Raw genomic sequence first — 24,089 nt, 5'->3', positions numbered from 1 at the left:
GTTTTGTTAATTAGCCTGCCTGCACTCACTCATTCATTGATCACATCACAAAGTCACCAGCTGTTTGTAATTGCAAGTAACAGGAAATGCTGAAAACTCTTTTGGGTCAAGTAATGTTAGCTGGCAGAAGAAGGCAGCATCAGCAATTTGGGTGTTATGTCATAGAACGAGGTTCTTACAAAATCTTTGAGACTCGAAGCACTATTTGTCTTCTATCTTTCCGTAGATACTATCTGACGTGCCAGACATTTTCAGCATTTTGTTTATTTCTGACTGCCAGCGACTGCCATATTTTGCTTTTTGACCCCATGGCATTTGCTGCAGCTAAAAATGTCTCCAAGAGAAAGTTGAGGGGAATGGCAAATTAAAGTCAAGTAGCAAAATGCCAAAGATAACTTTAGGTATCTGCTGTAAGGGAATATGGGAGGATTCTAATGGTGCAGTCCACCTTGATTGGTAAATCAACCAGTGGCCATTAATCTTGCTAGTTACTTCAGCAAATACAACCTTGAGCTTTAAAGCAAGTGTTTTTCTTTTTGTTTAAATTCTATACTTAAATTCTAAAACCAACTCCCTTATTCCAGATCTTTATCCTCCTTTTCTATTTCTTTCAGTCTTTATCCACTTCTAATATTAGCTGACAGTTCAGCACATTCAAAAAATTGTGAAATGTTGCAGACATAAAATGCCTGTACTCTTACATCTGTTCACTCTCCATTTCCTGCTATCTTCTCCTTGACTGAACTATGTGCTGAATCCTTTCCAAATATAACCCAGCTCAAGCTCTCATTTAGCAGGCCCCCTTAAATGCACAGGGTTCCCAAATGTTTTCTTTGTTTCTCAATTCCTTTCTGCGCTTCTGACTACCGTATCATGTTCCGTCTCGTCCATTCTCCCACTTGAATCTCTGGCTCCATTTTGTTGTAGCCTATCGCAACTTAATCCCACTTAGTATCTCTAACCAACTTATGTTCACCAATTTGATAGTCGTTGCATCTTGAAAGGTAATAGCCCAAATTTGTGAATGTTTGAAGAGGGACATATTGTCAGAATGACAATAGTCCTGAGAGCTGTGGATTAACAGGACGTGGAATAGACACCAATGATATCAAATGAAAAAATCAGGTGAAAACTATAGTATATGGAATATTAATTCTGGCAAATGAGGCAAAAGCAGTTAACAATGTCAGAGGGAATAGCCAAATCACTTTGAATCTGGGCTCCTCAGAATTGACAGATTGCACATTAAGGGGATTTTAAAAGGTATTGAACAAGGAGGAAACATAGGGAAAATAAAATGGAATGAATTGCTTTAAGCTTTGTTTCCTAATGCATGCAATTATTCACACAGTCAGGGAGTCTGAACACACTGCCAGTCTAATTGCAGTTTTTTTAACAAGTATCCTTTACTGTATAGATCTTCAAGTGCATGATTTAAAGTATGAAACTCCCAGTGTTGTTGTTGTTTCTTAGGTCGACAGCTTGTCCTTGAAACCCTTTATGCTTTGATGTCAAATACAAAGATCATAAAAGAAGCCATGGGAAAAGGTAAAGCAATTGTGTTTTAACTTGTATCATCTATATTGGACACGACTAGTTTATACTGTAAGATATAAATGTGCAATCTTATTGCACTTAATGAGCAGAACCAATAGCCACCTGCTTTCAGTTGTGTAGTCAGTCCAAAATAGATTTCTCTGGGTCCTCTTGTGGTACTGTAATAGTGTTCTTACCTCTGGACCTGGAGGCCTGGGTTCAAGTCCCACCTGCTCCAGATGTGTGTAATATGAAGAGGTTGATTTAGAAACATGGGTCAAATTTTGAAAAAAAATACATTTCTAATTTTCTGCAGTAAGCTGAATATGTGTGTCTCATATGGTGCAAGTGTGTGCATTAATTTTGCAATGGTAACTTTCATATTGCAGCTGACAGGCAAATTGCTGAAATGAATGGAGGTTTGAAATAAATTTCACTACTGAAATCACTGCTGTAGTGTCTCTTGTGATTAATTGGGATAAGCAGATACTTTCAACAGGATTAATGTCAAGAGCTAATGAAGTAATACTGTTTCCATCCAGCACGTTACTCTTCACACAAGTTTTACATTTAGCAAACTATAGATCACCAGTATTTAGTAACCTGACACTAAGCACAGTGTTTACTGTTAGAAAATGGTCTTGCATTGCGTTGTGCCATTTTTATCGCTACTTTATTCTGGAATGAATTGTTTTCAATTTGAGCAGTGTGGTTGGATTGCCACTGAAGTGTCTCCTGAATCTAAAGGGCACTTTTTTTTTAAACTTCAGGCAGAACAGAGGGCTTACTCTGCACTTAATTGTATGCTTCAAACATTTGCACAAAGATTCCTAATGAGTTCAAAGTTTACAATATGATACAATAACCATGACTTCAACAGTGAGTTGTTCTGTGTCAACTTTTTCTGATTATTTATTCATTTAAGATGATTAGACCAGCATTTCTTACCTGTTCCTAACTGTCCAGAGGGTAGCTGAGAGTTTACCATATTGCTGTGGATCTAGAGTCACATACAGATCAGACCGGCTAAGTAAATGCTCATTGAAGTCCTCTGTTCAACCTGAATAAAGTCCCATCTTTAAAAATCATTCTTGAATTGGAGGATTAACATGCTTCTTAAATTGCTAGTTCAATGTATTTTTCCATTTTGAAACCTTGTCTTTTTGTTTGAGTTACTTTTGAAGAGCAAATGAAGTTATTTATTGTTCTGCTTCTGTGCAGGTTCCCTTATATATCTACTAGACATGTTTTGTAATTCAACGCATCCTCAGGTTCGAGCACAGACTGCAGAGCTCTTTGCCAAAATGATTACAGACAAACTCGTTGGACCAAAGGTGTGTCATTGTTTAAAACAACAGTTGGCTTTATAAATGGAAGTTGGACCAGTATGATCAGGCATGATCGCATTGAATTGCAGAGCAGGGTCCAATGACAGAAAGCCTACAACTCAACTATTTCCTATGTTTCTGTGACCAAGCATGTCTGAACTGTTTGAGAGCAAAAATGTATTTCTAATTATTTTTAATTTGGTACTCCTAGTAGTATCGTTGGCATACAAAGCATTGAAATTGGATTGTTGTAGGAAATATTCACGTAACAAAACATCTAATGCTGTATATTTGAGGTGGTGCATCATATAACTAGGGTTTTTATTATCCTTGCAAGTCGTCCCAGTATAGCTTTGAAGGTTTGGTTTTCCTTAAGTTTTTTTTTATATTAATGTTGGATTTTGTGTGTTCTTGCTATTGTTTCCACCCTCTATCAACCCAAACCAGATCTTGTTATTTTTTGTCCTGAAGTTTCCAAAACCTTCTAGCAATAGATAAGAGTCACTTGTTCAATTTCAAAGTAGGCAAGAACTTTGGAGTTTGATGATCAGCTTCAAGAGATGCAAGAGTTCCCTTTCTCCAACGCTGTCTTCTGGTTTTTCTTTTCCTGTATGGGTTTGGTTAATCCTTTTTTTAATTTTGGAAAATCTTTGTAACCAAATGGTGAGAAATGGCAGAGATGGAATGAATTTCCAGAAGAGAATTTATGTAGGGTCTCCTATATTTAACTCTTCCTGCCCTGGAGCCCTGATCCAAGTTTCTTCTTTGTAAATAAAGTTTTATGCTTTAGTTTATTAAAGATTGGTATCTATAGAAAATCCACATACCTCCTCTCTGCTTAGCTGGTATATTCAAGGCAGAAATAGGTTTTTAATCAGTAAGAAACTCCAAGGTTATGAGGAAAAGACAAAATGGAGTTGAGGATTGCCAGATCAGTCATGATCTCATCAAGCAAACTTTTCCTATGCCATATGGAAAAGGAAGAACTATTTCACTAAATGGTGTTGGGGATTTGATACCTCATTTAATTGGTAGGGTTTCAATGTCATTGTTTTAATGCTGTTGTCTATGACGTGCCACTGAACTGTTTCAATAACCATTGCTACTTCTGATTTAGGTGAGAATCACACTGACCAAATTTCTACCAAGTGTCTTCATGGATGCTATGAGGGACAATCCTGAAGCATCTGTGCATATATTCGAGGGGACACATGAAAACCCAGAGTTAATATGGAATGACAATTCCAGGGAAAAGGTGTCTACAACCGTCCGACAAATGATGCTAGAGTATGTAAACCAATGTTCCATTGAATTCTGACTTTTTTTTCTTTGATTTTTGTCCATCCCTTTTCAAATTTAATAAATGTTTCTGGTTTTGTATAGACACCCAGCCAACCTGAGCCTCTTATCAGGTGCTTTATTGTAGAGACATAAGGATGCAGAATGAGGGTAAATTTTTAAGCAATGAATGTTTTCCCCTTGAAGCCTGTCATTGAGATATTGTTTGATTTGCTACTTTCTCTTTTTACTCCCATGCTTTGCTGAGGTAAGGTGAGAGATGTTCTCTAAACCTTGGCTTTTCAATTCTAATTTTTCAAAGTAAACCCACAGCAAAGCTTTTTGAGATGAAATTAAAAAGCGTTTATTATCAAAACATTCAAAACACAAGGAAAATGCTTCATGACAGCTCTCGTTCTCTTACTTTCATGCTCAAAATCAACTATGCAAGAAAGGTAATAAATGACAAGTTGTAAATCTAGAGGAATTAATGAGAGTCAGAACTTCAGTGTCCAGCATAATGTTCTCTGTGAGCTGAGCCCTGTAGTTCTTCCTTTTTGCAAGCCAAGTGTATTTTTTTTTTCTCCCGAACCTCCAACTTGGACATATGGAGGATCGGACACCTGCTTTCTTGCCTTTCTGTTGGGGATCAAACAGCTGATTTTAGAATTCTGGACTTCTAAGTTTCACCAAATCAACAAGTTCAGACTTCAGTCATTAGACAGGCATTTCAGGTACTTGGAGCCCACAGTTCTCCATGGGTTAATGGAAGACTATTTAGCTAACAGTGTAGCTTTACCTCTATTAGATTTCCCAATGAGATAGTGAGGTAATGGTTAAAAATATTAACGCTAATTTTAGCATAATGGAACTTAATGTTTCCCTTTTTCCAGAGGTAGGTGGAAGCACTTGGCTCATCTCTGAATTGTTTGTGTTAACTTCAGCTGGATTTTCTGTACAGTGGTGTGGGTTCAGAAGCTTCTAGAAATATGATTATGCAAATGGCCTTGGTCACTTTGAATCCAGGATGGTACCAGGATGCTGCTTAAGCTGTTGCCCATAGTTTAGGGAATTGCATAAATGGTTTTAATATGGGTACTGTAATGATCCTCTGGTGACAAATTGGAAACCAATAATGTAAAAGAACTGAACTTATCAAATGACCTCAATAGAAGAGACCAGTGGACAAGATTTCACCTCTTAAACACACTAACTATTAAACAGATCAACTTAAGCTAAATATGAATTAACAAGCTAAATATGAATTAACAAGCTAAATATGAATTAACAAGCAAATTATGTTTAGTGCAATTTACAGATTCTTTCACTAATGGAGTAACTTATATTTTTTGATTTCTAAGAAAAGAAGCATGTTTAAAATCATAAATACAAAGGTAAATTTCTCACTTAGCATGCATGTAGACCATGTGCCATCCCAAATTCTTTCATCACTCTATCTTTCTCTGGCAGATTTTAACCGTTCTTTGTCTCAGTTTGATCAACAAATGGCCTTCAGCATCTGGGTATCACTGATAATATTGTCACCAAAGTGATGCACTTCTAACCAGCTCTCTTCCTTTTGTTTCATGACAGCCTTAATGACTCTGCTTCCCTAAAGACACTTCACCTAACCACTCTAGCACTGGTGTAGATTTGCATTTTTTTAAGTCTAATGCCTTACTTTATTTTCCATTTTCTTTTTGTTAATTAGAAATGTAGCTTTCTTTTTGTGCAACTTCTGTAATCTTTCTCAATCGCATTGCACAACTATTCCAATTTGTGCCCGCTCTTGTTTTTTGTTCTCGCACTAAAGTCCTATTTATCTTCACATTACACATGACCCATACTGATCTAGTTTAATCCTTCAGAATCTGGTTGCATTTCTTATCATCTGCTCTGCCTGTAATTTGGTATAATCTGCAAGTTTTGGAATTCTGGCTCTTGAAGAAAAAGCTATTTTCTGTCTAAGGTGCTCTCAGGTATGTCTAAATTAAAAATGCAACAGTCCAAACACTAATGTAGGTTTTCAAGAAAATGCGATAATCCGGAATCTTTGTGCAGAAGACTAATGTCCATTAAAGGTCTTGAACCCCTGTACAAGCCAAGATAGAGATACTTGGGTTAACACATTGGAATTGAGGTCAAGATTGTCAATAGATAAAAGCTGACTACGCCTGACAAAAGACACATCCTGTTGAAGCTTTGTCTAACACAAATAAGGACAATTTACAAGCATATCCATTCAAGGGGAAAGCTACCATTTATATTGCATAAGATTCAATAACAATTTCCTCTATATAATTGTTGGTTTTCCTCTTGAATTGATATGCTTACAAATTGTCCTGCAGAGTGCACGACAAATCTTTGACAAGATTTTTTTTCTGCATTACTTGATGCGCATTACTGAAAGAGCAAGTATTAAATATAAAAGGTTGGTGTTCAGCCCACAACTTTTACGCAATATAAATGTTACCTTTTCTCTTGAATTGATGTGCAAATTGTCCTGATTTACATTAGACCAAGCTTTAACAAGATGTCTTTTTTGATATGTAGTCAAATTCTGTATGACCTGGACAGTAATTCTTGAAACAGAGAAATTTTCTTTGTTTAAAGCTTCCTGTAAAAAGTTTGCTGAAAAAACATTTCCCAAATGTTGCATTTTTCTGTTTTGTCGATTTGCAATACTCTAGTATTTTTCTTGCCCCTGATGCTTTGTGTTTTCATAGCCAACAGGACATCTGGGGAAACTAAGGACATACCTTTTGACATGTGCTTGTTGAGCAAACAAACCAAGCTTCCAAACTCCATTGTGGCATCCAGTTATCAGTGCTAGCCTTTCCAAGCTAGCCTTTACGATTGTCCATGTCTGTTCTGAACTGTGGTGACTTCCCCTGCCAAGTACCACTACTAACTGACCAAAATTTGGATGCTGACCATACCTGTTTTACAGGATGGCTGCATTTTGAAAAGTGTGTCTGACTGACAGCTGAAAATAAAATTTGTCGGTGTTCCAAGCTGGCTTTAAAACAAAGTTTGCATATTATTTTTCATTTTTAATATCAGTAACTAAATCAAACAAGCCGTTGCTTCGTAGTTGCTCACATTATGGTGTATTCCTATTTGGAATGTAGTTTGGCTCCCATGTACCATGATTCTTGCTGTTTACCCTCTTTGATTTTTGCCTGGAGCAGCTGAAGCTCATCTTTCCCAATGTCAGTTATTGCTGAAATTGCATTCCAGTAAAGCAATGGAGGTGTTAAAACAGAAAGCTGTTTATGTATATTGGGGTGGGAGGGATGAAACCACATGTGGTAGACTCCCTACCCTGGGCTGCTCAGTTGGTCCATTCTGTTTTGTTTGTGGAATTTGATTTACATTTATGCAAAGGTTAAAGAACTGAGGAATATCATTGTAAACGTTTCCTGCGCATAGGGAGGCAATGGCCTATGGTATTATTGCTAGACTATTAATCCAGAGACCCTGGTAATGTTCTGGGGACCTGGGTTCAAATCCTACCTTCGCAGATGGTGGAATATGAATTCAGTTTTTTTTAAAATTCTGAAATTCAGGGTCTACTGGTGACCGCGAAAAAAAAACCATTGATTGTCGGAAAAACCCACCTGGTTCACTAATGCCTTTTAGGGAAGGAAACTGCCAACCTCGCCTGACCTACCTGTGATTCCAGACCCACCGCAAAGTGGTTGACACTTAACTGTATTCTGGGCAATAAATACTGGCCTGGTCAGTGACACCCACATCTCATGACTGTATGTTTTTTTAAAATTACAATGTGCTATGAAGTAGAGATGCAACTATTTTATTTCCCACCCTTTGTGATATTGATGTGAAAAAATGTGGAGAAAATAGTTTAATGAATTTCTTGAATGAATTGTGAAACAGTGTCTTAAAATAGATGGATTGAATAAACTTGAAACTCAGAGCAGTGTTTTTGCTCTGGATGCATTAGATGTAATTCAACTTTTGTTAGCTTTGGTGCAGTTTGTTAGACATTACTTCACCTATGGCCTGGGCTCAATTCCAGGGTAGTCGCAGTGCACTAGTTTATTAATTAGCAGTAAATTTACAATCTCGCTTTGGCCACCCGTTGACTGGACAATAAAAGTCTTGAAGTGCAGGCAGGATGCAAGGAACTTTACTGTACATTTTTGGGGTTGTTGGGAGAGAAAGTAACTGATTTCTAGGACAATAGTTTTAAATTATCATGCATTTTATTATCAGTGTAACTAACAAATAATCCGCCAATAAATTCCAACATTTATCTTTCAAAGTAAGAGTGTGTTGCTGCTGCACTGAAACTAAGAATTCTCAATTAAACTAAGTTTGTTCTTTCTTTTAAAGCCACTTCAAGCAACAGCGTGACAATCCAGATGTGAATTGGAAGGTATGCAGAGATTGTATAAATAATAGATTCTGTAAAGGCGTGCGTAAGCATATTCTCCCATGACCTTGATACTGACTGTGTAGGTGATGTCGAATTGACTGTTTGAACAATCCCTTGATGCGCAGTGGCTTTTGTCAAGAGAGAGGACTTTTTATTTTTTTCTGAATATTTATTTAGATTAGTAAAACCCAACAAGGTAAAGGTCAATTTGTTCGTTTGCTGATTGAACTGAGTTACCAAAACTCTCTTTCCAGTTTAGTTGCAATGGGAAAGGCAGAGGTGAGGATGGTAACATGTCATTAGTTATAAGGATCATAGAGATGTGCAGCATGGAAACAGACCCTTCGGCCCAACCCGTCCATGCTGACCAGATATCCCAACCCAATCTAGTCCCACCTGCCAGTGCCCGGCCCATATCCCTCCAAACCCTTCCTATTCAAATACCCATCCAAATGCCTTTTAAATGTTGCAGTTGTACCAGCCTCCACCACATCCTCTGACAGCTCATTCCATACACGTATCACACTCTGCGTGAAAAAGTTGCCCCATGGTCTCTTTTCTATCTTTCCCCTCTCATGCTAAACCTATGCCCTCTACTTCTGGACTCCCGACCCCAGGGAAAAGACTTTGCCTATTTACCCTATCCATGCCCCTCATAATTTTGTAAACCTCTATAAGGCCACCCCTCAGCCTTTGAAAACAGGCTCCAGGGAAAACAGGCCCAGCCTGTTCAGCCTCCCCCTATAGCTCAATCCTAGTTGAATGCAACTTTTTTTTCATTTTGCTCATCAAACATAATGAAGTTTGATGTGAGTTTTCTAGATGGCACTGAAGCTCCATTTCACACTCTGCCTGTTGTCAAACTGATGCAACATTTGGATTCCAATGCACCCTTTTATCACAGCAAGTTTGATGCTTATTTCTGCTATCTTATTTTAGTAAAAGAATGGTAATGAGAATGATTACGCTTAAAGAAAAAAAAGTGAATAAAAGTTGGAATGTCCTCCATACTGCAACATTTATATTGTGTGTATTAGTCCAGCTTACAAATGCTGTTGAGATCCAGAAAGTATCACTGGGGTTTTGATTTCACTCCCATGATTACTGAAGTTCATTTTTATTTCATTTTGGATTTGGTGTTGCTTATTCGTAACAGCTGGTTAAATTTGCAACTGGAATTAAGGAAAAATATTTTTTATATTTTAAGCCCATAAACAGCCATTAATACCAGCGGCATTTTCTGTGAAGAAAATGCTTTTAATATGAAAACAAATATAATTGTCTCAATGAATTCAGTGCATGGTTCTTTGAATTTCGTTGGGTTCAATATTGTAGGTGATTAGAGTAGGTATTTTGCTTGTATTTACCTTCATGACCCACAATTACTCCATTATATATGCTGAGAGTGAGAACTTGTCATTGGACTGAATAGAAGTAAGAGAAACCCAACATTATTCTACCTGCTACAATGATGAGAGGCAGATAGGACACTGTAAATTCAGACTAAAATCACCTTATAAAGAAAATACAAAGTTTGTAAAAATTAGGTTATTTATGTTACATGTATTTCAAAAAATACAAAATCAGTTTATATGGGGCAAAAAACCCATTCCTATTGAACTACTTTTATCCCCAGTCAGCTGATTAAGACTTGCCAATGAGTTCTTTGTAGATTTCCTAAAGAGCTGAGTTAAAGTTAACCAAGCAATTCCTTGGTCAATCACGTCACCTTCAACTCTAAACTAACTAAGCAGCCAAAGTGGTGAATTTGAGACTAATCTTTTCAAGGTGTTTGTATCAATTAATAAATTTGTCTCCTGGCACATGTCATGTTGTTGTCTCTTGAAGTCTTCTTGGGCACAAATTTCCGTAGTGGATCTTTGTGTGGTTTGGGAGACCGATATTTACTGTGAAGTAGTGGGATCCCGAGTGCAGGATTTGCTTCCTTTTCTTTCCTCCTTTGCTGTAGCTGTACCTGCAGCTTAATGGACAATTTGTTGCTGTCTTGAACAATTAGGAATCAGTCTTCCCAGTCATTAATGTTGATACATCTGTGCTTCAGTGTCTTTGAAACATTTTCTTTGTCCTCCCCTGGAAAGCTGTATGTTTGAGGGTTGAGAAAATAGGATCCTGGTGAAAGAGACTTTTTTTTTGACAGCTGGTCACAAAATTTGGCCTATTAAAATTAATTCTTCAAGATTTTTTCATGAATGCTTGTGGAGTTGTGTTCAGGAAGGCTGTTAGCACTTGAACAATAATATTTTCATTGAATTTGAGAGATGCACTTTGGAATTTCTCGAACATTTATGCTTTGTTGATAGTCTAGGTCCCACTGAAGTAGAAGAATGTGATGATAACAGCTGCTCTGACCAGAGAAGTCCTGGTTTAAGCGTCTTTGTTATCAAGCACTTTCAAAATCTCTAGAGTATGGTGGATGGTGGTGGATCTCTTTGACAATGGTGGCCTTTTGAGTGTGCTGGTTGCTGTGTATTTGGAAAGTGCTCAACCTATTCAAGAGTGTCTTCAATATACTGTATATGGGAGGTGGAATAATTGGTGTGGGTTGAAATGGATTTGAGTTGGAAATGTTCCAATAAAAGTCAAATGACCTGAATTGTCTATTTCCTGTGACTGATTAAATCCCGGAGACATTGTGGCTTTAAATCATTCAGAGGTGTTTGTTGCCAGATAAATCAAAGAAAAATGCCAGACGTTAGGAGCATTTGATTTGGTAAATGCTTGGGTCCTGTGGATTATGCTCCGGTGATTTGGCTGTTTAAGAAACTGCTTCATGGTCTTGCACCAACCTCATGATGGTATAACTACCTTGAATGGAAGATCTGACCAGACACCTTCAAAATACATATTGGAATCAACCAAAGTATGGATGAAAACCTATTCTATTTAAAATCTACCTGACAATAGTGATTTAATTTCATCTAAGATCAGACTATATATTTGTTTGGCCAAATGGCTAAATTTCTGTTCTCTGTAGTGACTAAAGAGCACCTTAAAGGAAAGCTCCTTAACCTCAGTCATTTCTGTACAAAACTAAAGAACCATGATTATGTGTGATCTGCAGTGTCATTGTCCATTCCCCACCAGATTTACTTTGCTACACTCGATCCCTTACATTCCACAGGCAATAAACTCTGCCTGTTCTTGCTGAGCAAAACTCTTGCTTTGACCCACACCTCTTGTATACAGGGGCACTTCAAAACATAGCCTACCCATCAAAACAACCCAAGCCTAATGAGTTTTAGCACAGACAGCAGAATGGATAAATAAGGTTAGCCAGTCTTGCTGGAAATGAAGTAGTTGTTACCTTTTTAGGGTATTAGGCGTTCCCTGATCATAGACAAGAGGTTCCTCTTTTAACTATAACTCGCTGAACTTTTATCTATCTATAATAAAATATGGACATTGTTTTGTGTGCTGTAGAGGAAAAAAGGCTTTGCTTCCAGTGAAGTTTGTTGTATGGAGTAAATGGAGGGAGGGGAAAACCAACTGGACCGGGATTTTCTCTGGTCATGTTTAACTGAGTATTCGATATAAACAAGGGAAACTGACCATGTTGCATCGTTGCTTTAAAACTCCAGTGAGAGAATGTTGTTTAAAAGTAGTGGAATAACACAATTGCTTTTATGTTCTAATCACAAATTTAAGACTTTTGTTGACAAACAAGAATACAAGGTTAGCAGTGATATTAGGGGGTAGGTGCAATTGGGTGTTTCCCCACAGAAAAAGCAGCAACTGGCCTAACTAGCTGTTCATCTAGTAAGTGATTGCATTTGTAAAATACATTTTCTCCTAAATCATTCTCTGTGGAAGAGAGTTTGAGTTGATGGGGGTTTCATACAAAAGAAAAACTACTATTAATATGAAACAAATACTCTCCATCCTCTGCAGTTACCGGAAGACTTTACAGTTGCTTATAGTGAAGTTGGAGGTGAATTGTCAGTAGGAGGAGTCTTCTTGAGGATCTTTATTGCACAACCTGGTTGGGTTCTACGTAAACCTCGAGAATTCCTTGTTGGGCTGCTGGAGAAACTCACAGAGCTGCTGGAAACAAATAATCCTCATGTAAGTGTGACATTGGAAATCATCTTTTAATCTCCGTACTAGCGAATGTGTAGAGAAATTAGTGATGACCTGCGTTCTGTAATTTGAAAGCCAGTTTTGAACTTGAAGGAATTGTTCACATTTAAAATAATGTAACTATGCTTAAGTATGATAGCAACGTTTGTGGGACATCTTTAATATAGAAAAAAGACGATTGCAGATTAAGAACGTAAATGGCAAATTAATTTGTGGTGAAGTATGGGGTGTTGCATTTTGGCAGGATAAACGAGGAGTCATCTACTCCTTGCAGAATAAAATCTAAATTGGCCAGGTGCACAATGCAATTTGAAGCTGAAGTTCGTAAATCGTGAGAAAGGAGCAATGCAAATAGACAGACAAATTCGTAAGTGCAAACAAAGCATTGATGTCTATATTTCTGTAGAAATTAGCTCTCTGCTTTTTGACTTCATGTCGAACATCTGTCAAACCAGTGTTTACACCACATTTTAAGAGTACTGTGCACAGTGCTAGACTTCGTGTTACAAAAGGATGCAGTAGAACTAGAGCGAGTGCAAAAATAATTTTATATGGTTGGTATTAGAACCAGAGTGAGTGCAACAGTTAGGAAAGACTGATCAGACCTATGGATTTTTTTGAATTTTTTAAAAAGAAAACAAGTGAACTGATGAAGGTCTTTTAATACTATGAAGGAGTTTGCTCAAGAGTGTTGAGTGGTGAAGTGAGAGGAGGAGAGAGCTTAAAACTGTGGGCTACAAATGCAAGTTAGTGACTAATAGATTTTGGGGAAACTTTCTTTTTACTGTGTAATGGAAAGTTGAAATTTGCTAACCCTTGGAATGGTCGAGGCAGATAGCACAGCTGCATTAATTTGAAACCTGGAGAGGTAAGTAGGGGGAAGAAAAGAGTATTTTCATTGAGCGTGTCTCAGATAGAATGACCCATATATATGTTTGATCGTATGGCTAACTGACTTGCTGTACAATCTCAGGTTGTTATAATAATGGTTCGTAAACTGATGACTTATAACCATAGGTTCACAGCAAAGTCAAAATAACTTGCCATGCATCTACATCACGAAATGTTTAAGCTTTGTTTGAAGAAAGTGTAAGGGAGCGGACAGCTTGTTGGGTTGAATAACTTCTTTTGTCTATTCTTATTTTATGTAGATTTTTGTCTCATCATGTCACATTCCATTAACTAGAAGTGTTGTGTAACTCCATGCTTTGCACGTGTTGGTAATTGGTCTGTTTCTCTGCACAGGGTGAAACTTTAGAAACGGTTACCACAGCAGCAGTCTGCCTCTTCCATTCCCAGCCTCAGCTGGCAGACCAGGTACCTCCATTAGGCCACCTTCCTAAAGTTATTCAGGCTCTGAACCACAAAAACAATGTCATCCCCAAGTCATCAATCCGGGTCATTCATGCTCTTTCTGACAATGAGGTAAAAATGTTTTTTTTTTAATTTGTGTTTCAACATCAATTTTGTTTTTCCAGTTCTACAGATTGAAATTTTAATGTTTTTAATCATTGGATTCTGTAATTTCAGCAACCTTCATTGCATGTATTGTATTTGTTTCATACCATTTGAGTAATGCAAGCTTATTCAGCCTCACTTGTCTGTTATTGGTTTGCCTTGTTGCTAAATTATCATTTTATTTGTGCTACGAGTTGGCTTCCATTGTCAAGCCTGTGTTCCTCCTTATCTGAAATGTGCATACACTACAGAGTAAGCAATTGATATGAAATACTGTAGAATAAAAGTCCTTCTTCTGCATGGGTTCCACCAGATTTGATCTTGTTGCAGCAGACAAACTACATCTGCCCTGTTGGAGATCATTTAACAGTGACAAAACCATTAAACAGACTTATTATAATTATTTACAGACAGAACCCGAGGTTCTTGACAGTTGAATATAGTGTCCAGAATTTTGGGGTGCTCAAATGTTTTTTTTGTCTGCATAACAAAACCATCTTTGTAGAAATTGGACACATGTAAGTTTAGGGGAGCCCAGTTTTCTAATAGCATGTCTTTTAAAGACAAACCCAATTGTGCTTGTGTGAACCGAGCTGGCAACTTGTGTTAATGTAATTATTTCCAGAAATGTACATGTTTTTGAAGACCAGTCTGTCAAAGGCAATTGCCTATAACCACTAAATCTAAGTCATGGAATTATCCCAGGGCATGCTGATGAGTGTATTGATTTGATTGAGCAATTTGACAGAATTTGAATTATTTAATCAGAAATGAGTTTGTCATCCTCCCACAACTGATCATAATGCTCACCATCAGGGTATTGGAAAGTTGGTACTACTTCAGTATTGCTAGACTTCAACTTCTGTGGTCTTTCTAATGACCTTATGACTTGGAGTACGTATTTTTCTTAGTCATGACCAGCTGGTAGCTAGGTTTTGAAGATAGCCCCTACTGTTCTCTATAAACTGGATTTGTGATTCAAATGTATTGCATTCCTTGACCTATGTCAGTTTATCAACTGAAATCTGCACCATGCTGCATTCTATCTGGCCATTTTGCCTTTATGCTGTTTTTCTTTCTCCTTTTTTTTTTGTCTCGTCAAACTTGATTACTGTTGTTTCTATCACGTTCTTATCAGTTCATTGTTTCTGCTATTTTTCAGAAACAAAAATTTGTCTTTTCCACTGTATGATTTGGATTCTGCTCTTCTTCATCATCATCTTCATCAAACTAATTTCATGTTTTTGTTTTTACTTGAGCATCCTCATCCTCCCAAATCAGCCCCTTGTATTAGCTTCAAATACTACATGTCCCATTTCAGCCAGGCTTCCAGTGGCTTGGTTCTGTAGAATTGAGCCCCTCTTCTGCACAGAAACCCTTTAGCCAAGTTTTGCTCTTAGTTATTTTTTTCTTTTGACCTTTTGTTAATTATCACATGGCTCAACTATTGCCCTCCATAACCTTAACGCAGTTGCCTCACTTGCATGTCATTTGTCCTGGATCATGAACATGACAACTGGTTCTTCACTGGCCCTTTCCAGTTTTCCTTCTAATCACTTTGCGATCTCACTTATTTCAAAGGCACGCTCTTTGATACTCCGGCTATGACTTCAAAGGACGCTGTTTGTGTTCCCAAACTTTTGCCAGTATTGCCTGCCCAGTTGTTATAACCACAGTAGTCTATGTGCTTCTCTTCTCTTCACTTCAGCCCTGCACCTCCCTCCCTCAACCTTGGACAGCTACCTGCTCCTTGGTATCTGTTAGTGTTATGGCTGCCCTTCCCACAGCCTTACTTTCTCCCGATGAGAAGAAGAAAATATCTGTTGGGCAAGATTAGGTCCTCCAGTCTGATGGCATAAATTAGTGGCAAGATGGAGAAAATGGGAAAACAGGTACTGCCCATATGTTAGTGATTCTTGTCAATTGATTACTGGAGTGCATTCGCAATCCACCTTCTGTTTGTGTGCATTGAGGACATCGAGGAGGGGATAACATAATTAACATTGTCTAAAAGATTCCAGTGATACTGGTCAATGCCTATTATTTAGTGACACTGTCTTCTGTAATCTTGGTATTTGTAACAGAAGTAATAAAATGGTGATAGCTTTTCAATTTTACTCAACATTTAACAATTTTTTTTTTAGTTATGTGTCCGAGCTATGGCAATGCTGGAAACTATCGGGCCTTTGATGAACGGAATGAAGGTGCGATCAGATATGGTAGGCCTTGCCTCGGAATCTCTGAATCGAATGTTCCAGAAGGAGCAGACTGACTTAGTAGCACAGGTGGGTACCTCTAATAGAGAATTTCATCAATCTGAACTGCCATTTTGTTGAATTTGTTAGTGTTACTTGCTGGATATAAGCTACAAGTTAATTTCTGTAAATATTAGCATTATCAAGAGAAGGCTTCGTGAATATTACATTCTTTTTCTTGATCTGCCTTTGGTCAACTGTTGCAATCAGGCACACTCACTGCTGTGATGAATCTGATTACGAGAACATGTTGGAACAAACTGATTTTTCTAGTTTCAATCTACTCCTTATTGATGACTACTATTGGAAAATAGTTTCTGGCACCAGTATTCTTGTTGCTAGACGATGTTTATTCGTGGAGTAAACCTGATGCAGCTTATCAACACCTTGCATTTAACCTGTGCCATTTTAATATGAAAAAAATGTCTCTAGGCATTTCTGACCGGAATTAGTTGCTAAGCCAGAGAGCAAGTTATTGGGTTGACTGAAAGCTTCAGCCAAGCAATGCCCTCTGAAGAAGGTGTTTGAAAGCATTGTTGCAAATTTCAGTCTGACTCCTTTAAAAGGTTTTAATCTCAAATCACAAATTGTGCGACTGGAGGAGGAAAGGTGCACAAAAGATAGAATGGGTGCTTTAATGCAGTAATTTCTATTGTTAGGGAGGAGTGAAGCCTTAATGGATTTAAACACCAAGATGGGGTTTTTAAATTTAAGCAATTGAATCCGTGAAAGTCAGCAAACACAGGAATATTGAGTTTAGAATAGGAAATAATCAAGAGCTATGGGTCACTTGGATGTTCACAAAAAAGGAGTATGCAATGCTCTCAAAAGAACTAACCTTTTCTTTGGCTCAGCAACCACTTTCTGATCAGAAATGCCTTTGGGCATTTTTTGATATTAAAACGATACTCTATAAATGTAAGGTGTTGATAAGCTGCATCAGGATTACTCCAAGAATATTAGTGCCAGGAACTATATGCAAAGGCAGCTAGCAACATTGGAAATATTTGGAAGAGGATTTCTTTGGTGGGTGAGATTCTTATTAGTAGATAGGCTTTAGTGGGTTCAAGACTGACAATGTTATACAGGCAATGTTTGTGGAAAATTTGAGTGCGAGACTGCGCTCCTGTGGGGGGGGATCTCAATGCTGAGATTCCAAACAGTCTTGTACAGCCTCAGGCAGTTGTAATCAGTAGCAAAAGTATTGATTTTGTTATTGGAGCCAAAGGCAATTGTTTTAGTATTGCTGAAAAGAACATGTTTTTGTCAAAGCATTTCATCATCAAATCATAAAGAAAATTTGAGAAATGCTATTGAGGGAAAAGAAGGAATGGGAGGACAGTGTGGTGTGTGTGTTTGTGTGTGTGTTTGTTATTTCTAACTGGCACAATCGCCATGACAATGATTTACAGTTCTCTGCTAAAATTTAAATTCTAACCAGGCAAATTGCCACTGGTTGACATAACCTCTCTGGGATTCATTTCACAGGGTAGTCACCTAGTTTGTTGAATTGAAATAGGTGAAGTATGTGTATGTCTGTTTCTGTCTGCAAAGAACAGGGCTCTGTGTATTAATATATGCAGCTTTCAATACATGTAAGTTTGCTTCTCTGAGCCTGACTGATTACCCTAAATTGGTTGTCAGTAATTCTTTGCTCCCTCAGGATTATTTAGCAAGTCTCTGATTGCACAATCGCATCTGATGTTGAACACAGTTTTGCATGTGAGGGCTGGTTACATCCAGTCAAACCCTTCAGCGAACATCTCAAGACAATTGCCTCAGGTGATCTACTTGTCTTTGGAATGCCTATATTCTTATCAGCACACCACTAAAATTAACATACCAATTTGCTTAATAGGCAGAATATTTTTTTCTGTCTTAGTTTAAGCATTTTTTTTTTGAGAAAGACCACGTATTGCTACTGCATTTGTAGTAACTCTGAAACAACTAGCATCATCTGTTGCTCAGACTTTTGAGATACCTTCCTGGAATTTTTGGGACCAGTTGTGAGCTTAGGCCTTTTAATCTGTTTATGCAATATATACTGAGGCATGATTTGATCAAGGTAGCAGTTATACCACAGGGATGCTTTGATGTTCCCTCTCTTTCAGCATCTAGCTTGCACAGTGAACAAATTGCTTGAACCTTGTTTATGAATTTGCCAATAAGGCCAATTTTGTCGTATGTGGAGCTATCAGATTGGTCTTATTGGCAACCTTGTAAATAAGAGAAAATGAGGACTGCAGATGCTGGTGATCAGAGCTGAAAATGTGTTGCTGGAAAAGCGCAGCAGGTCAGGCAGCATCCAAGGAGCAGGAGAATCGACGTTTCGGGCATGAGGGCGAAACCTTGTAAATAGGACCTGAGCGATTTGTACATGGACCTTTTTTTAGGAGTGCCAGAGTGCAGAGGTTTGTGGTAGACAGTAGCAGAGAACCTCCTGGCCTGTTTTTCATCTAGGCCATCCAAGAAAGGAACTCGCTTGACTGTTTGAAGTCAAAGATGAATCTGATTGTAGGATAGAATTCTTTAAGATGTGTAAGAAAAGTCTGTCATGCAGCTATAGATTCAAGCATAGTAAACATCTATACAGTATATCGAAAATGCAAGTGGTAGGAAGTTGTGTTATTTCGTCAAGAACACATTTCCCATGGGATCCCACTAAGATGTTTGAGAAGTCTGGATCCTGTGGGGATCACGTGGCAATGCAAACTATTTGGACATGCATAATATTATTAAAACTGAACTCCAGTGAATGGCTGAGTTCAGAAGTTCAATGAATACTGAATTACGCAGCGAGGGGGGTGGTGTATCTAAATAGTCATGTTACAGTGCTGCAGTGCAGATGTCTATGCCTTCCTTAATTGGTACATTGATGAATAGGCTAACAATGTCAAATGAGCACAAGGACAGTGCATTGCTATCAGTGTGCAAGTCTGTATGATCTTGGCAAGTGTGAAGGAATCCTTCACAATGCATGTGTGGAAAACAAGTTAACGTGCAGCAGTTAATTGAACCACTAGCCAGTCCGTGTTGTGCAGTGCTGGTGATAGATAAGGTAGCACCTAAAGGCATGTCATTCATTGACATGGTAGGCTGTGACAGCACAAACATTCGTATATGTCATTTGGCATAAATTGATCTCAACAGGTCCAGCAAATGTTTTTAACTTGCTTTTGTAAGACTACAGAAGTGGGCCATTTGGTCCTTCAAGCCTTCTCCACCATTCAATAGGATTGTGGCTGATCACATCCACTTTTCTGCCCATCCTACATTATCCCTGATTGCCCTACTGATTAAAAAAAAAATCTATCTCACCTTTAAATATAGAACTTAGAATGTTTGGCCCTCGATGTTGTCGACCAGTGAAATTAATCTGATGCTCATCTAACCTACACCATTCCACAATGATCCATATGTATGCCCAATGACCATTTAAATGCCCTTAACATCGGTGAGTCTACTACTGTTGCAGGTAGGCTATTCCATGCCCCTACTACTGAGTAAAGAAACTACCCCTGATATCTGTCCTCTATCTATCACCCTTCAATTTAAAGCTATGTCACCTCGTGTTAGCCTTCACCATTGCTCATCTAACCTACACCATTCCACAATGATCCATATGTATGCCCAATGACCATTTAAATGCCCTTAACATCGGTGAGTCTACTACTGTTGCAGGTAGGCTGTTCCATGCCCCTACTACTGAGTAAAGAAACTACCCCTGATATCTGTCCTCTATCTATCACCCCTCAATTTAAAGCTATGTCCCCTCGTGTTAGCCTTCACCATCCAAAGAAAAAGGCTGTCACTGTCCACCCTATCTAATCTGCTGATACACAAGGACTGTGCTCCACAACTTTGTGCCAAAGACACTCTGCCCTCAGAAATTCTTCCTCATCTCAGTCTTCAATTACTGTCCCTTAATTCTGAGACTGTCCTTTCAAATAAGGCAAAGTAGTTGTGCTGACCAGATCCAATGGATATAAATTTCATTGGGAATGGTGTGCATTTTGTTAATTATAGTAATGTTGTTGAGGATGACTATTCCAGCTATTTCTCATTTACTGATATGCATATCCAGGTTGGTTTTGAAGCTCTGTGGCAAGTGAAGATCAGACAAGTTGTTTGGAATCCCGTAACGTGCATTTGATCAACCTATCCCTTTTGGCTGTTGGTGACAGTAGGGACTGACTGTACCTAACCAGATCATGCTTGAAAATTTACAGCACAGTGACTGACATCCGATGTAATTCAGTGTTTGGGCAGCACTTGCTAAATAATCCTGTGATAAGAATTATACTGACGATAAATTTAGTTTCTTCAGCCAGCCTCACGGAGGAGTGCACTTGCATGTAAGCTACACATTAATACACATGATCTTTGCAGACAAAAAACACATACATGCATGTGCACACCTGTGCCTGCTTCAATGCAACAAAGCAGGTAACAGCCATTCTCTGGTTCGTCACACAGGACAATGCTTCAGCCTGTCCATTGATTTTGCCTGGTTTAAATGTTAAATAACATATATGCCTGCTAACTGTAGATTATTAGCAAATGCATCATCCATGGCAATGCCTGTACCAATCAGAGTCTACTTGCCAACCAATTAGCACTCTTGTTTCATGCAGCATGAATATTGTTTTCCTCTTTGGTATTTCATGTGAATAGTGGGAGACAAAATCTTTTGGAAAGAATGTATGGTTTTTTTCAGTAGTGCTTAAGTTCTGTACTACCAAAAGGCTATAGTTTGTCTTTCCAATGGTATTTGGAGAAATTGAGCCTCATTCTATACTGGTGGTCACAAACAAGTTTCCAGTACAAAATGCTAATGGTGCACCCTACGTTTGTATTATTGTGTATACATCTGCAAGATCTCCATACTTCACCATAAAGGATTAGTCATGAGTACTGTTCATTGAAGTAGCACTTGGCACAAATATTCTTCAAATCTAGCTTATAAATCCATGTTCAATGAGATTACAGCTGGATATGTATCTCTAGCTTTCATTGCAGATACATGTGATGAAATGCAGTACTGCAAGGTTTCAATTCTAAATTATTTAGCAAGCAATGCTTTTCAAATTATCTTTTCCCACATCTTTTTTTGTGCAGCACTGCTTATCACTAGATTCTAATTTTGGTACCAGTTTGACCTGTGCTTGCTGTGTGTTTAAATTAAACTTCATGTTTGTTGAAGGGTCTGAAAGTTGAATTGGTGCCATACCTCCTGCGGCTATTGGAAGGAATAGGACTTGAGAATGTTGAAAATCCAGCTGCCACGAAAGCACAGATTGTAAATGCACTTAAATCAATGACACGGAGTTTGCAGTATGGTGAACAGGTGAGATTTCTTCACATTAGATCATTTTCCAGATTCATTGAATTGGTGGTGAGAAAGCAGCGTTAAGTATTTAGATGACTGACTTATTGCTCTGATAATCTTCAAGGTTTGACCTGGTGACCTAGAAAACAGCCATGAAATAGTTTACTAATCTAATCTCGTGGAACAAAAGTGGATCACACTCAATTTTTGAAAAATATACCTGTTCAGTCATCTTTTAATTCCTGTGCCACCCCCCCCCCCCCCCCACCAATGTAGCGGACTTACCAAATTTAAAGGGATAAAAAATACTTTACATACATGACTATCATTTTCAATTATAGCAGAAACTGTGGCAACAATTTCTATTTGTGACCAAATACTAAAGCCATATTATATTGAAGGCTGTCCATACTCCCCCAGCTATTTGTCACCAGTGCAGTCAATTACGCTAATCGCATTTTAGAGAGCTTGCAATCTGTACATTTCTTCTGCAAATCTTCAAAATGATCCTGAAGAAACCAAACCTGAATTTTCAGAGTCATTGTGAAGAAGTGGAGTGTATTAAAGAGTTGCTTATTCCCTGGGATTCTATCCTCAACATTTTACTGACTCATCCTTTTTTATTCTCCAAAGATGAATCGGCCAATGCGATCTTTAAGATTTGTAGCTCAGGTTGAGGTTCAGGTTGTCAGCTCAATGAGCAAACTTACAACAGGAATCAGATCATTTTATTTGCTTTTTCCCATTTTTTTGTGCTGCTCAGCTATTAAACATCTTGCTCTCTGGCTGTAAAATGACAATGAATGTTTTCTATTTAAGTTGCTCTGCAATTATGAGGAACTGAACTTCAATATGGCCTTGAAACATAAGAGAAAGTCTTACGGTAGCTCTAATCAGCATGTGGGCTCGATTGGTTATAAAAATCAGTGAAGCTGGCTAAATTTGATCACTTGTCATTTTCTACTTCCGTTGCCATTCTGTCCCCATTTTGATTAAATGAGGATAGATTTGGCCCTGGATCTATTACAAGTAGACCTACAACTAATTATTCATCTGACGCTAGCCTGTAGTATTAATCTTTCAGTTGGTGATATGGCACTGGAGGAATCCACCATAGGTGGAGCTATTTATTAAGCAGCAAGAATAGCCTCAGCAAGTAATACCTTTACATTGTTTCCAATTGTATAATGCAATTTAATGTACAAAAGGAGTTCTTATAAATCATTGTGGCAAAGAGTTAAATCACTGGATATCTGAAATATGAGCAATCTTCTGGAAAAAGTGCAGTAACTTTATCAGGTGCATCCTGTAGTCATTACTGGTACTAATTTATTTGTGTATTTCTAGCAATTTTGTTTTAATCATGAATAGTAGGCAGTTTCAAGGAACTGAAGATCATGTGGGGAAACCTTGTTCTAACTGATCACGTTCTGATTTGTTCTGTAGTGTGGTGGAAAAATAGTTATTCCTATTGTCTGTGTCATGAGCCATAAGAAAATGATAAATTCCAAGTAACTTTGGGTTCTAAAGACAGCTTGACTGTTGCTGCTTAAACGGCCTTTCAACGTTCCATCTCAGTATTTCTGGCATAGTACAATTTGGAGAAATCAAATGTTTATTTAACCTAATTCTGGGAAGCTGGTTAAAATATTTAAAAAGCTTTCTTGTTTAGGTGAATGAAATTCTGTCTCGTTCCTCTGTATGGAGTGCCTTCAAAGATCAAAAGCATGACTTATTTATTTCTGAGTCACAATCAGCAGGATATCTTACAGGTGAGTAAATCTGACTTGTCCTTTGTTGTACTTGGAGATGCCGTTCATAATCACGAAATCTGATGGCAAATGTTTAACAAGTAAACAATTTACGGTATTGAAGATAAATATTTCTATTTTGCTTTGTGTAGTACTTAAACTTTGCTCGGTGATGCCCTTTTGAAGTATATATGAAATTCAGTCATAAATGTTTAGGAGAAAGCTCCTTTTATTTGATCTTTAGTCCCCTTACAGTTGTTGAATGTAAAATGGGGTAAATGGGTAATCTCTGAATTGGCAAAATGTAACCAGTGGAGTGCCCTCTGGACTAATGTTGGGGGCTGAACTACTTACAATTACTTTAAAGACTTCAATAAAGGGACTGAATGTGTGGCTGGTAAATATAAAGAGAATGTGAGTCTTTATACTCCATTTTACCAAATAATTGGCTACTGACTTAACCTTCGAGGAGAAAGTGAGGACTGCAGATGCTGGAGATCAGAGCTGAAAATGTGTTGCTGGAAAAGCGCAGCAGGTCAGGCAGCATCCAAGGAACAGGAGAATCGACGTTTCGGGCATAAGCCCTTCAGGAATGAGGAAAGTGTGTCCAGTAGGCTAAGATAAAAGGTAGGGAGGAGGGACTTGGGGGAGGGG

The 24,089-nt window shown here is 38.0% G+C and overlaps 1 protein-coding gene across 6 annotated transcripts in view; it reads left to right on the top strand.

Annotated features, from left to right (window-relative positions):
* LOC122564494 (dnaJ homolog subfamily C member 13) overlaps positions 1-24,089 on the top strand; it is a 150,592-nt gene that overhangs the window by 118,879 nt on the left and 7,624 nt on the right. For all 6 annotated transcript variants that reach the window (XM_043719456.1, XM_043719454.1, XM_043719455.1 and 3 more), the window contains exons 48-56: positions 1,474-1,548; positions 2,758-2,870; positions 3,982-4,151; positions 8,502-8,544; positions 12,454-12,627; positions 13,888-14,067; positions 16,245-16,385; positions 21,559-21,702; positions 23,357-23,456. In XM_043719456.1, the coding sequence (XP_043575391.1) occupies positions 1,474-1,548; positions 2,758-2,870; positions 3,982-4,151; positions 8,502-8,544; positions 12,454-12,627; positions 13,888-14,067; positions 16,245-16,385; positions 21,559-21,702; positions 23,357-23,456 (1,140 nt within the window). The remainder of the gene's footprint in view (positions 1-1,473; positions 1,549-2,757; positions 2,871-3,981; positions 4,152-8,501; positions 8,545-12,453; positions 12,628-13,887; positions 14,068-16,244; positions 16,386-21,558; positions 21,703-23,356; positions 23,457-24,089) is intronic.

This window comes from Chiloscyllium plagiosum, chromosome 29 (genome assembly GCF_004010195.1).
Source record: "Chiloscyllium plagiosum isolate BGI_BamShark_2017 chromosome 29, ASM401019v2, whole genome shotgun sequence".
In the NCBI taxonomy this organism is placed as follows: Eukaryota; Metazoa; Chordata; class Chondrichthyes; order Orectolobiformes; family Hemiscylliidae; genus Chiloscyllium; species Chiloscyllium plagiosum.
The sequence above is the reverse complement of the archived record's forward strand: the minus strand, read 5'-3'. Positions and strand labels throughout refer to the sequence as shown.